Consider the following 15,209-nt stretch of genomic DNA (forward strand, 5'->3'; position numbering starts at 1 on the left):
ACGGAAGATAAACGGACCGAGCACACACAAACACGAACACACACGAAGGATAAATGGACCCGGTAGCAGGGAGGTCTGACAGAATGCCTTTTCACACCTGGCTGAGCCCAGCGGAAGGTGACAGAGTCTCATCTCCCAAAGTGAGCGCACACACATTCACACACACACATTGGGGAGTTCAGGGTCATAAGCAGCATCATGAATAAAATGAGGCTTTCTTAAACAGAAGGAGCCCTGTGTGTGCGCGCATGTGTGTGTGTGCATGTGTGTGTGCGCATGTGTATGTGTGTGTGCCCCTAACCCCCATGCCAGTTTGGATCTGTAACGACCTTCTGTTCCCTGTGCTTAAATGGCTTAAATACTTCAATTAGACCTGGGTCACAATCCTCCACCCGTTAAAGCACAAACACACAGCATTCACACAAAAAAACAAAAACACATTTTCACCCTCGAGCAACCACAGACTCTCGTCTGCATCGTCTCCTCATCTGTGGTTCTGAGTGAAACCGAAGCGAATGAGCGTCTTCCACTGAAAGACGAGCAACAATTAAACTCCGCCGCCGTCCTCCCTGCCAGCGTCTCCCCTGGAACTTCTCTGTCCCGCTCCCTCCTCCTTCCTCTTCCTCCCCATCTCTCCCACCGCGCTACCCCGCGCTAACGATGCTGCCTTTTCATTAGACAGCCCCTGCTAATTAATCTCCATAGAGGAGAGTGACAGACCTCCGCCAACACACACATGCAAAGTGCACGCCAAGATATATGCAAACACACACTCCTCTTGCTTCTTCCTCGCCGCCTCGTCCCGCGTGGTGTTGGCAGCCCATTTCATGCTTTATCACGTCTTTTAATTGACAAACAAGCTGCTCTTTTCTCTTAGGCTGAGGTCTATATCACCCCCTCACTCAGACACACGCACACAAACACACACACCAAGCCTGGAAAAGTACTTTCAAGCTTTGGATAAACACACACACACACACAGATTCTTTCTCAAATAGGCAAATGCCTCCCTGCTGACATGTGGCCCATGTGAGTGTCACAGTTTTCAACTTTCTGACACATTGTAAACACACACACACACTCACACACACACACAAACTAACATCACACACACACATAGGTCAAGCATAAAGCACATAAAAAGACTTCCATCTTCTTTGGCATTTGTTTTTTTTTTTGAGGTGGTGTGGGGGTTGAATATAAGAACTGCAGTGTAGTCAGGCAAACAATAAAAAAAAAAAAAAAAAAAAGGTTTAAGCATTAAATTATGAACAGAATGAAGTACGGGTGAATAAAACACCATTTACTTGACCAGTTTGTTAGAAGCTGAATGCTCTCTTCTGTCAGACGTGTGTGGTTAGATTTGATAGATTTTGTGTCTGATTAGACGTATTCTGCATGAAGTAAAGAACATAAAAAAGTCTGTCACTGGCTTTAACGTAAGCTGGGTTTAGAAAGCTACAGGCTTAGTCTGTCCATCCACAATCAGGTCTTGTTGGTTCCCATCTCTCTGCTTTAATTGGAACCACTGTGGTAAGAGAGTAATCTAATGGAAACACTTGTAGTACATGCTGTATTGTCCTACTGTTTTAATGCATATTCATTATTATTTTTCATTGAGTTTTCAATACTTTAGACTTTTTTGTAATCTATTAAAGTGATCCTGATCAACAGTTCTTTAGGCATTCTTTTTATTTTTTACTTTGTCTTCTTTTCCACTCTTTTTCTGTCCAGCTCTTGTATCCATGATAGGATATTGTTCTAACCCTAACCCTAACCTAACCCTGACTCGACTGCACAGTGCAGTGTGAATGCAAACACACCAGCTCAAATGTAAACAAAATGTCATGAATATTGGACCCGAACCGAACCAAGTCTACCTGACTATCTGGTGTGAAAACGACCTGAAATCAAGGTTGATGCCAAAATCTTGTTTTTTTCAAATATTCTACTAAAGAAATAAGAACAAATAATAGCTTAGTGAAAGGCTGCTCATAAAGTGTTTAAAATCCAATTTAAACTAATTCTTTGTCACAGCTACTCATTGTAAAGTCATGGAAACAGATCAGAAAAATAAAAAACTGAAAAACCCACACGTTTTTCCTGATTTAATAGTTAAATGTGTCCTATAATAAAAATTTGTAAGCAAAATTTGTGACGTAATGGAGAGGAGCGTTTTTCTGGACTAAAATTGAACAGGGATTGCAAGTAAACCTTAATATTTTTGGGTCAAGGTATTCAAATGGGTAGGAGTTACACAGTGGAGAAGAACAGAGGCAGTTCATTTATTTATGTATTTTTGTTTGTCCAAGGCAGCGCAGAGCGACAGATCCTGGTGAAAGCAATATTATCCACCACCAAGCACAATGGAGGAGCAATGGGGTGGCCAATGGTGGTCATGGCCATTCTAAATTAATCTTGGGCCACCCCAATCATTTGAGGAAGCTATATTTTTAAGCAATATAAAAACCTGAAAGCATAGTTTCTTCAAATAATAAGGGTGGCCGGTTTACATATATGCACATTGTTGCACCTACTATTATCCAAGGAGGGCGAACTGCCCTGTCAACAGAATTGAGCACCTTGTCCCCAAGTTCCGCTAATAGTTGGGGAGCAGAAACTGCTGTCAAGGACCGGTCACCTTGGGATAAGTAGCTTCAACCTAGCATTAGTAACTTAGTGCTCCCGTAATTCCCATGGCCAACAACCCCCGGCATTAATAACTTAGCACTCTGCTACCCTCCGGCCTCCAACAATCACAATATCAGTCACTCATGTGTCACTCGTTCATCTGTGAATGACTCATGGGAGGTAGAGAAGACCCAATTGTATCAATGTGTCTTTAGGTTTGACATACATTTAAAAATAAAATAGATTATCATTACGTTAGAACATCAATATAATAAACTAAAACTGCATAGTCTTAAAAGACTAAAATCTACTTCAGAGATTAAAACATGAACACGTGAAGCAGTGGTCAGGTGAATGTAAGAGCAGTGGAGCTTGACAAAGTTGACTAAATGAATAGATACTCACCATATTGTTGTACTGTCTCCAGGTTTCTGGACATTCCTGGAAGGAGAGGAAAAACGCATTTTAATGTAGTATAATTCACATCAAATGGATATTAAAGCACTGTTAAAATCATGAACATTATTTTAGAGGCACACAGAAACATTCCTGCATCTCTTCCTAAAGCTAACCCGAGGACTGGCCCGAGACCTTGGACAAGCTACATCTGGCTCCCAAGAACCTTAAGCAAACAGAAAACAACTTTTAAATAAGTTGATAGAAAAAAGATAAGAAAAAAACCCATTCTGTCACTGAAACTTAAGGAAGTCTAAATTAAATATCTTAGACAAATGCGTGTAAAATCTTTTAGTAAAGATTGGCTAAACATGTTTTAAAGTTGGACCTGTTAAAGGCTCTGGGTGGTAAGAAAGAACTTCCAGATGACTGGGCTACTAACAGTAATTAGAGACACAGGTAGGAAAGTACCTGGTGTGTCATCTGGACAGAGAAAAGATGATAAGAAAACCTGGTGGTGGAACAGTGAAGTGCAGGAAGTTATCCAAAGAAAGAGGATAGCCAAGAAGAAATATGACAGTGAGAAGGCAGAAGAGAGGAGACAGGAATATAAGGAGATGCAATGTAGAGTAAAGAGGGAGGTAGCCAAGGCAAAGCAGAAGACATGTGATGGATGAGTTGTATCGGAGGCTGGACACTAAAGAGGGCGAGAAGGACTTGTACCAATTGGCAAGACAGAGGGCTCATGCTGGAAAGGATAGGAATAGTATGTGAGGAGTGTGATGGGAAGATGGAAAGAGTACTTTGAGGAGCTAATGAATGAAGAGAATGAAAGGAAAAGAAGAGTAGAGGTCATAGAAACTGTAGACCAGGAAATGGGAAAGGTCAGGGAGGATAAAGTTCATAAAGCTCTAAAAACAATGAAGAAGAGGAAGGCTAGGGCTGAGTACCGAACCGAGGTTCTTAAATGGCACCGACTGAACTGCACCCACCGGTCGGTGTATGGATTGAAACGTCACTCTTTTTTCGATGTAAAGTTTCAGTATTGGCTGTAACGTGTCACGTGGTTTCAGTACGCAGGCAGGTAAAACACCAGACATATGACAAACAGACTACGTGTTTACACCCAGAGCTGTATAGAGCTGCCGTACCTAATCTATGTAAAATGTATGTCTATGGTGCTGGTGATGCCCACAGATGTGGTTCACGTGTGCAGCGCGTGTGTTGTCGAACAGTTTTAATTTATGAGCAGAAAGTTGTTCTGTGTTTTTCTGCGAGGAGAGAGGAGGACAGCAGCCTCCCCCCCTCCTCTCAGCATTAAAGTCAGCCTGTGAGTGTTAGAGAGCATGGACGCCTGATTCATTATCTCCACGACTGGACTCCTCTTCATCAAAGAACTCCGAGGACGGAACTGTGTCTGGGACTTCAGCTTGTAAGTTTACGTTTGTTAACGTTACTGCAGCTTAATACGTGCATCGCGGTGAATTAAACTAGAATCCATGTAACGCTAACTTTAAGATATTAGTGTGTAAATTTATTTTATGGGTATCTATGTATCTAGCTAAAATCAGAAGCTAACTAAAGATTGACAGTAACAGATAAAGCTTGTAAAAATGTGCTCATCCATACAGTCAGCTGCTTAAACAGTTCACTAATGTTCACTGTTTATGTTCTCCTCACAGGAGGTTCTGGCCCAGATGTGAGGAGGACAGACAAAAGAAAAGTGAGGTGGGGGCCACAGGACAGTCACAAACATACTTTTTTGTTAAAAGTTTGCTGCTTTTAACTACAGTGGAGGCTGCATGGTGGAGCTAAGTTAACTTTAAAGGATGCTGTTGACCAGTTAAGCTTTTATCTCTCAGCCTAAATAATGTTTTTTGAGCAATAAGAACACACCGTGTTATTGTTGATGTTTTGTGTTCTAATGTCAATTAGGGAGAAGATAAGAGCACTAAACCCCAGAGAACCACAGAGAAGATTCAGGTAGAGACACAGAGGTGCAGATGTATGTATCAGCCCTAAGCTCAGTGAATCCAGTGACCAGCTGGTGGAATGTGAGGGACACTATGCCAATGCTGTTAAACTGGTAACCAGGTATCTGTGTGTGCAACAAGCATCATCCACACCCTCAGAGTCAACATTTTCTACTGCTGGAGACACCATCAGCCAGGAGTAGGCTTGTTTGTGTCCAGAGAAAGCAGACATGTTGTTTCTGAAGAAAAACTGTTAAGTGAAAAGGTCCTCAGTGTGTAGCAGTGAGCATTAGACACTGACGTGTCACTGGTTTGAAACTGTTCTTTTGACCTGAAAATTATTTGTTTATTTTTATGTAAGAAAACTGCTTGGAATAGAGAAATACCTAAGTTAAAAAATAAAAATCACAATTTGTACTGTAATGTGTAACATAATTTTATTTTTGTTAGAATGAATATTAATTACAAAATTGGTACCCAAAAAAGAACTGTCCAGGAACTGACACTGAAGTGAAGGTACCGACACCGGTACCAATACAGATTTTTTTAGAAAGGTACCCAGCCCTAAGGAAGGCAGTAGGGCCCGATGACCTACCAGCGGAGGTTTGGAAATGGCAGTGAGATTTTGACTCAAATATTCAATGGTATATTTGAGGGTGAGAACACGTCTGAGGAATGGAGAAGAAGTGTACTGGTGCCCGTTTTTAAGAACAAAGCTGATGTACAGAGTTGTAGCAACTACAGGGGACTTAAGTTGATGAGTCACACAATGAAGATATGGAAGAGAGTTATGGAAGCTAGACAATACATTTACAATTTCATTTCAATGAAATCCAAAATTTAATTGAGGAACTTTACAGAGTACCAGAGAGATATATGCACAGGCTTTTTCACAGAATGGGCTTGAATCTGAACTAGATCTGAAAATCAGTTCAGTGAAAAGGTGACAATTTCAATTCAATTTAGTTTTTTTTTTAATGTCCAGAGGACCAGATTGAACTTTTTTGGATTTTTCTACCTGGATTATTGAGCATGCATCAGGATGTCAATTTAGTTTTATTTGTATAGTGCCAAATCACAACAGAAGTTGTTTAAGGGCACTGTACAAAAACATTAGCATACTGTAAATGCAAAAGTCAATTAGTAGAAGTTTTCAAAGGAAGGAAGCAAGCAGACTTGTTGACTCTTCACTTCGTCACAATCTCACATCAATTTCACAATCACAATTTGTGAGCAGCAGTATGGTTTCATGCCGAGAAAGAGCACCATAAATGCCATATTTGCTTTGAGGATGCTGATGAAGATGTACAGAGAGGGTCAGAAAGAACTTCATTGTGTCTTTGTGGATTTACAAAAAGCATATGGCAGGGTGCCGAGGGACGTGGTGTGGTATTGCATGAACAAATCTGGAATAGGAGAGAAGACTGGTACAGGACACGTATGAGGACAGCAGGACATGTAAGAGGACAACAGGGCATGTATGAGGACAGCAGGACATGTATGAGGTTGACAGGACATGTATGAGGACAGCAGGACATGTATGAGGATGACAGGACATGTATGAGGACAACAGGACAGTGGTGAGATGTGCTGTAGGAGTGACAGATAGCTTCATGGTGGAGGTGGGATTGTATCAAGGATTGGCTCTGAGCCCCTTCTTGTTTGCTCTGGTGATGGACAGACTAACAGATGAGGTCAGGTGGGAATTCCCATTGATTATGATGTTTGCAGATGATGATGTCTAAATAAAAGTTGAATGAATTGTGATCTGTGAACTTAGAGAGGTGGAGGTATGCTCTTGAAAGAATAGGAATGAAAGTCAGCTAGAGTAAGAAAGATTCAAATACAGGTGTGTGAATGAGAAGGAGGCTGGTGGAACAGTGAGGCTACAAGGAGCAGAAGTCACAAAGGTGCAGGACTTCAAGTACTTGGGGTCTAGTGTCCAGAAAAATAGGGAATGTGACAGAGGTGAAAAAGTGAATCTAGGCAGGATGGGATGTTTGGAGACAAGTTGCAGGAGTGATTTGTGACAAAAGGGTGGCAAAGGTCAAAGGAAAGGTTTACAAGTCAATGGTGAGACCAGCTATGTTGTATGGTTTGGAGAAAGAGCCATGGACAAAAAGACAGGAGACAGAACTGGAACTGGCCACAAGGAAGTTGTTGAGATTCTCCTTAGGGGTGACAAAGATGGATAAGATTAGTAATGAAATCATCAGAGGTACAGCACAGGTTGAACGACTCAGAGATAAAGTTAGTGAGGCCTGACTGAGATGGTTTGGACATGTCCAGAGGAGGGACAGAGGTTATATTGGCAAAAGGATGTTAGAAATGCAGCTTCCAGGAAAAAGACAAAAAGGAAGGCCAAAGAGATGAGTGGATTCAGTTAGAGATAATATGGAGGTAGATGGAGTGAGGACAGAGGATGCAGACAGAGAGACAAACTGACCACAATTTTCACTCTGCTGCTGTCTTTACTTACTCTGCTCAACCTGTTTTGTATTTGTAATTATTTTTTCTATCTTTAACATGTGATTTTTTTTGTCTTTCAGATACACCTGGACCTATACCTAGACCTACCATTCTATGTTCGTCTGTCTCTCCTTCCTGTCCTCTCAACCAGCCGGTCAAAGCAGATGGCCGCTTGTCCTAAGCCTGGTTCTGCTGGAGGTTTCTTCCTTTTAAAGGGAGTTTTTCCTTTCCACTGTTGCCACTGTGCTTGCTCAGGATGGGAGACTGCAACGAAGCCAAGATTCAACTTGTCTGCTGGATTCCTTAGATAGAGAACTTTACTAATTGGCTTTTATGTATGTGAATGTTCCTGTAAAGTGCCCTGAGAAAATTTTGTTGTGATTTGGCGCTATATAAATAAACTGAATTGAATTGAACTGAAGAGAGAAATGGAGGAGGATGACTCGCTGTGGCAATCCCTGAAGAGGGATGTTTCTAGAACTAGAATGAATCTTAAGGACTCCAAAAAGCAAATGTGCGTTGTTGTTTTTTTGCACATTTAATCTAACATATTGTCACAAGAGCCAGTTTGCAGTGTATCTTATTCATTCAACCTTTACTTAGACAGATAAGTCACATTGAGCCTAGAAGACTCATTTACAAGTGAGATCTGTTTAGACAGACAAAAAGTAGTGAAACTGGACACATGTAGGAATTGGAAGCAAAAAGTTCCTATCAAACATTTTTTTCCTGCCTGAGAAGAAAAAACTCTGATATTTAAAAACACCTCACACAAACAAGCACATAGTGACGTAGACATTCTGCAGAGGGGGATGACGAGAGCGGTGTGCAATGTTCAAAGATGCTCTCAAGGTCACTGTAAGAGTTCTGATAAGGATGGGATAATTAACCAGTGTCCTCCGGTGAGATCCGTAAACATTCTCGAGGTATGTCGAGGAATGGCCAAGAATAACAACTATGAGAATCCAAGAGTCCTGAAATGATGACACAAAGTTTATTCAGCTGGTTTCATCTAATTATCAGTTGGAAATTCCTCAGGGAGGGGTGATAAGCATCAGATCACATTCTCCAGGCGAATTCAGATAAGATGGCATTCAAGGCCAGCCAAGGGAGCCAATTTCAGATAAACACACAGTTGTTTTGGGGACAGGCAGAACTTAATGACATCAACCTTGAGTCTGTGTTGGTCCACTCAGTTCCGAAATGTCCAAATTACATGGCCACACCGATGGAATGTGACTGAGTAAAATCCCCGAGATCTGATCCATTCTGCCCAAAGTATTTGAGTCTGGGTACCCTAGACACGAACCAAGCCATCATAAAGGCAATCAGCGTGATCAGGACCAAATTTGCTGCCGACGACTTCCTTGATTGTTGATAAAACCAGCAACCAGCAACCAGCCAAATCCAAAAAAGCAGGACCCAGTTATCGTAAATCCAATTAAATATGCATCCTTAAAATCCACAAATGGCAGCAGAGACAGACACATCATCAAGTCTTCAAGTCGATGAGATATCCAGCTGCGTGCATGCCAACAGGGCAAATTGGCTCGCCTAAAGCCTGTCTTCTCTTCAAAGAAATGTTGTAAATTGAGTTGAGGGATCAACTAATCAAAACAAGTCTATAATTATGGTTCGGAAGATATGCAAGAGAGGCTCAGAAGCAGTTTCACAGACAGACAGACAGAGCAGCAAAGCAAAGCGGAGAGGGAGGGGATGGGAAAGCGTCTGATCTCGGCAAGAGCAAGTGGTGAAGTATGTTCCTAAAGAGTATTAAAAAGACATATACAGTTGAAATCAGAAGTTTACATACACTATTTAAAAAGACACATATGCATTTTTTTCCCACACTGTCTGACGTGAAAGCAGAATAAACATTTCTCATTTTAGGTCAATTAGGATTATCAAATTTTTATTTTCTATTTGTGAAATGTCAGAAAAAGGAGTGAGATTTTTTTAGGGCGATTTTTATTACTTTCTTCAAAATCAAAAGTTTAAAAACACTTCATTAGTATTAGGTACAATTGCCCTTAAACTGTATGACTTGGGCCAAACGTTTTGGATATCCTTCCACAAGCTTCTCACAATAGTTGGCAGGAATTTTGGCCCATTCCTCCTGACAGAACTGGTGTAACCGAGTCATGTTTTTGTAGGCTGCCTTGCTCACACATGCCTTTTCAACTTGGCCCATAAATTTTCGATAGGATTGACATAAGGGCTTTGTGATGGCCACTCCAAAACAAACTTTTTTTTATCCTTGAGCCACTTCGTAACCAGTGTGGCAGTATGCTTTGAGTCATTGTGGCAGCATGACGGCTCAGTGGTTAGCACTGTTGTCTCACAACAAGAAGGTCCTGGGTTCAATCCCCGGTTGGACCTGTGGTCTGAAATTAAGGTATTTGTCCCTGTGTGCATTCGCAAACATTAATCTGGCTTTTTTAGGTTTCTTTTGAAGTAATGACTTCTTCCTGGCAGAGTGGCCTTTCAGCCCATGTCGATACAGTACTTGTTTCACTGTGGATAATGACACACTCTTACCAGCTTCAGCCAGCATCTTCACCAGGTCTTTTGCTTTGGTTCTTGGGTTGATCTGTACATTTCGAACCAAAGCATGTTCTCTGGGACACAGAACCCGGCTTCTTCCTGAGCGGTATGATGGCTGGACATGACTGTCCATCTTGCTTGTACTTGTGTATAATTGTTTGTACAGATGAACGAGGCACCTTCAGGCATCTGGAAATTGCACCCAAGGATGAACCAGACTTGTGCAACTCCACAATTCTCTTTCTGATATGTTGACTGATTTATTTTGACTTTCCCATGATGTTACATAAAAAAGCAGTGTGTTTCAGGTGTTCCTTAAATTACACCCACAAGTGTGCCTCTAATTAACTCAGATTGAACTGTTGGAGTCAGACTGTTGGAGTCAGCCTCCTCACCATCACAAACGTCTACAGCTCTAGATACAGGAAGATGGCCACCTGCATCATGAAGGACCCCACTCACCCAGCACACTCACTTTTTGCCCCGCTCCCCTCAGGAAGGATGTTGAGGAGCATAAAGTCTAGAATCACTAGACTGAGGAACAGCTTCTACCCTGAAGCTGTTAGACTCATTAATCTCTAATCAGGATTATCACTGTGAAAAGAAAAAAAAAGTCAATGTAATGCCACTTGATCATTAATATGTGCTGCTGACTATCCATGTTGCTGATCTTATGCTGCTGATTTATTTCATGCCGATGTATTTATTCGTACTCATCTGCTCACACAGACTCATGTTTGTGCTGCTGTTGTTCAGTGTATTGTTTTTGTATTACTAATACTTGGTGTATTCTTAGTTTAGCCTATTCCTTAGTTCATATTTTAGATCTTACTACTATTTATCTTTAAAATTTATACTTTTGTTGGATGTAACTGGGATCCTGTGTACACAATTTTGTTCCACCACGTTGTGCAAATGACAAATAAATAAACTTCGACTTTGATGTTATCAATAAACCTATCAGAAGCTTCCAAAGACATGATATCAAATGTCCCAAATTGTTTAAAGGCATAGTGATCTTAGTGTATTTAAACTCAACTTTGAAGAAAGTAATAAAAATTGCCTTAAAAAAATTCTCACTCATTATTCTGGCATTTTACAAACAGAAAAAAAAAAAAAAAGTTAATCCTAATTGACCTAAAACAGGAAAAGTTTATTCTGATTTCACGTCAGACAGTATGAACAAAATGCATATGTGTCTTTTTAAATAGTTTATGTAAACTTCTGGTTTCAACTGTAGCACGCCAACTATACCACAAGATAAAGCTTGGGGGGGGGGGGGGGGGGGCCTTCCAGGTTATCAGTTTTAAAGAAAATGTATTGTCCAATTATCTCTGCAGAGCTCCAATTGCTTTAAATACCTTGATTTGGCTCTTTGGAAAAATAAATGTTGCCAACCCCTGCTGTAAAGCCCAGATTTTTACAGTTTTCCAATAATGTGTTGATCAAACAGTCAGGAAGTGAAGCAGACAGTTGTTTTGTGCCACTGTGGCTAAAGCATTATCTCCGGGGCTTCTCTACGCTGTTCCGTAAGCATTCCGACAACCTTTGCCAGCCAGCACCACTTCCCACGGGGAAATTGAAAATGCCGCAGTCGCCTCAGGCAATAAGATTTATCTACTTACATACCTATTGAGTGAGAAACTGAGTGAGACACGGTTCAGATTCAAGCCCGTTCTGTGAAAAAGCCTGTGCTTAATTCACTCTTGTACTCTGTAAAGTTCTTCAATGAATTTTACATGAATTCACTTCTCAACAAAGAGTCTAATTTGGCCTGAAATTTGCGCAGAGATGTAGTTTTTCTAGCTAAATTCCATCTGTGTAGATTTGAATAAAAAGACCAAGTAATATAAATTTTGATAGGTGCATCTTTTCCTACCCCTCATCTATCTTCTTCCCTCCGATAACTCCCCCCATCACCACCACACACACACACTCCCTCCCATTTGCTCTATCCCTCCAGACCGCCAGGGTAGTGTGCCGTTGTTGAGGGCGACAGGCGAGGCGAGCGACATACTCGCGCTCCATCAACCGTCTGTCTTTAATGAGAGACACAGAAAGGCCCAAGGGACTGAGACTTGACTCCTTTTCTCTCACAAATACACACACACACACACTAATACATTCAGTGTAATTTGCCAGTATAAGAAACAAAAAAAGTTATGCATTACAAGTAAGAGGTAATTACAGAACTGCACAACTTTGGACCGCTCCTGTTTGGAAGTGAGAGGAAGAAGAACAGATGGGAGGGGATGATAAAAAGGGAAAAAATAAAAAACAGTTTGTGAGAAAGAAAGAGGGAAGGAGGAAGAATAAAAGAGAAATTGGGCTGTGTGTCCTGGTGTAGCCCGTCCCTCTGGTGTTCACCTGGTTACTCATCCATCACACAAAGCATGGTACATGACTGACTGAAGAAAAAGGAGGGAGAGGAGAGACTGGAAGGGTGGGGGTGGTGGGGGTCGACAGCCCCCATACAGTTTTCCCTTTCTAGACCTTTGTGTAAAGGATGCAGCATTAATGGTGATTAGATTCAAACCTGGAACAAACAGCACGGCAAAAACACAGCAGAGCTGTAATTACTGAAGTGCAGCAATTAATTTAAAGATCAGTGTGTGCTGACCTCTAAATGCTCGTTATTACTGAGAGGGAAAGTGATAGATGGGTTTGGGTTTTTGGGTTTTATTTAATGCCAATTTATACATTTCAGAATGGGAGTAGGGATTGTTGCTCTGCAGATGAGAAAGCAGTTTCATTCATGTTACAATTTACAACATATAACTTACTTAAGTCAAAGCTGTAGTGGCTGTACTATCCCACGACAACAAAGACCACTTCAAGGATCCTGTGTGTCAACAACACACATTTTATGTAAAAAGATTAAAAATCACCATGTCCAAACATGGGGTGTATACTTGTTGCCTAGCCTGTAACAGACTTCAACTCGTATCATTTATGCATGTTAAGGAATTTTGCCAGTAATATCAAAAATAATACTAAGAACTACAAAACAATGTTGGAACATATTTATTGGAGAAATGAATTTGTTTTTGTCATATTTAAAACTTATTGAAGATAGTCAATAGTGATGTCAAACGTAATGCATCAAAACACTTTAAACAAGACATTCTAATGTTTGTTGTCACAATAAAATGTTTTTACTCCAGAAATTATTATTTTGTTGTTGTTTTTTGGGCATATGCAGCTCAGATTCCTTCATTTAAGTGTGCCTTGAAAGATTTACACACAGGACCAGACAGCCCTACCTCTTTGTACCTCCAACACCACAAAAAGAAGTGGGATGCTCCTGTTCCCACATGTGATCGTGTGCAAAAGCTGCAGGTTTAGGGTTAACGGGAAGGGGGAAGGATTGGCATGAGTTTAGCTTTGGTGTGTCCGTCATGTATACTTGGGAAAAAAAAAAGCAAACCGACATGAGAGCGGAGCAGACAAAGTAAAAATTTTAAAAACAAAAAATTACTTCCAGTGTTGTCTCATTGAGGATTAAATGTGTGTAATGTCTTTGCACAGCTCAGCTGCAAAATAAGACCCAACAGCCAGGCACTTGTTTCTGCTCATTCAGACCATCTGGACAGTTTCTTTTTTTGTTGAGAAACGTTTCGCCCTTCATTAGAAGGGTTTCATCAATCTGAAGAGTCGCATACAAACTGTTTTCCCCACTAAGCCATACCAACCAGTTTGTTGGTGATAAGATGGTTTCTGTGGGCCACTCTCACCCCCGTCGACTCCTCCCAGGCAGCCACAGCCTCTCTCAACAAAAAAAGAAACCATCCAGATGACCTGACTGAACACTGCTTGATTTTTTTACCTGGATTATTGAGCATGAACCTTGAAGCACTTGCTTCTGGTTTCCTGTTTCTTGCATTTTGAGCAGCTGTTTGTGTCATAAGTAGGGATGGGGCCGATCCGATCCAGTATCGGCCTCCAATACCAGCATAATTTACGTATCGGATTTTTCCGATCCAACCTGCAGAGATTTCCTATACATGATGCATGTGTGTGTCTGATGAAATGTCTCCTCATGTGATTCCCTGCCAGTTGCTCTGCATGTTGGCTTCAAACTATGGAATGGATTTCCTGAACAGCGGCGTGTCTCATGAGCCCAGAGTAATAAGACCCGCCTCACATTCAGGAAATCCAGTTCATAGTTTGCAGCCAGCTACAACGTGAGGGCTGAGTTAGCAGCACTGTGGCTAACAGCTAACAAATTTTTCATCTAAACATGTCCGTTGTGTGGAAGTATTTTACACTAGAAACACCACAAAGCAAGAGAGCAACGTGCAATGTCTACAGAGCCATAGCGCCATATTAAACAGCAGTAAAGTTAGTTTTACGATGGACATTGGACCTCTGTGGCTTCAGAGGGGCGCTACTCTTGCTCATTCTGAAACAGACAGCCCGACCCCGGCCAGCCGTGCCCAATCTGCCCCGCTCAGTCTACCCGTCTCTGAGGAGGGGCAGACTGAGCGCAGCTGACCAAAATCATACTGCCTGCTTCAGAATGAACAAGAAGAAGACACAGCTGAAGCCCCGGAGCTCGAATGTTTACCGAGAAGTTGCTAAACTTCATCATAATTAATGACCAACCACCATCAGTTGTAGAAAACAAAGGAGTTCGCAGCTTGATACTTGCAGCCAAGATATAGTTTACCCTCCAGATATTTTTATCAGTACAACAGTAGACAATCATAAACTCATATGAATTGAAAATTACAAAAAAAAATTATTAAAAAAAAAACAAAACAAAAACAGCTACATTATAAAGCAATGTAAATAACTAAAAACAGAAACATGTCTGTTTGTTTATGCCATAAACTTAGCAGACGTTTAAAGCCTTTTTTTATTCATTCATTTAAAAGAAACAAAACAAACAAAACCATCAACAAGAAAAAAAACTCTGAATGAAAAGAGTGCAAAAAGAAGAAAAAATTATAATATCTGCCCCTTATTTAAAAAAAAATACAAAATTTAAACAGACAGTCACTTAAATTAATCACCTTAATATCCACTTTAAAGCTAGAAATAAAAAACATGTTTTGTGTTAGCAGAATTTAATTCCAACTTTGAAACGTATCCAACATTAATAAAACTTACCTCAAGTTGCCTTTTTGGACATGCATGCATATATTTATGCAAATTGTACTTGAGAGGAGATTATTACAGCCTCATAAAATCAAT

At 40.8% G+C, this 15,209-nt stretch overlaps 1 protein-coding gene across 1 annotated transcript in view; it reads right to left on the minus strand.

Moving 5' to 3' along the window:
- zcchc7 (zinc finger, CCHC domain containing 7) overlaps positions 1–15,209 on the minus strand; it is a 105,915-nt gene that overhangs the window by 35,072 nt on the left and 55,634 nt on the right. The window contains exon 7 of the mRNA XM_037674339.1: positions 3,037–3,072. Coding sequence (XP_037530267.1) covers positions 3,037–3,072 — 36 coding nt within the window. The remainder of the gene's footprint in view (positions 1–3,036; positions 3,073–15,209) is intronic.

Source organism: Nematolebias whitei, chromosome 3, assembly GCF_014905685.2.
Source record: "Nematolebias whitei isolate Nwh7 chromosome 3, NemWhi1, whole genome shotgun sequence".
NCBI lineage: Eukaryota > Metazoa > Chordata > Actinopteri > Cyprinodontiformes > Rivulidae > Nematolebias > Nematolebias whitei.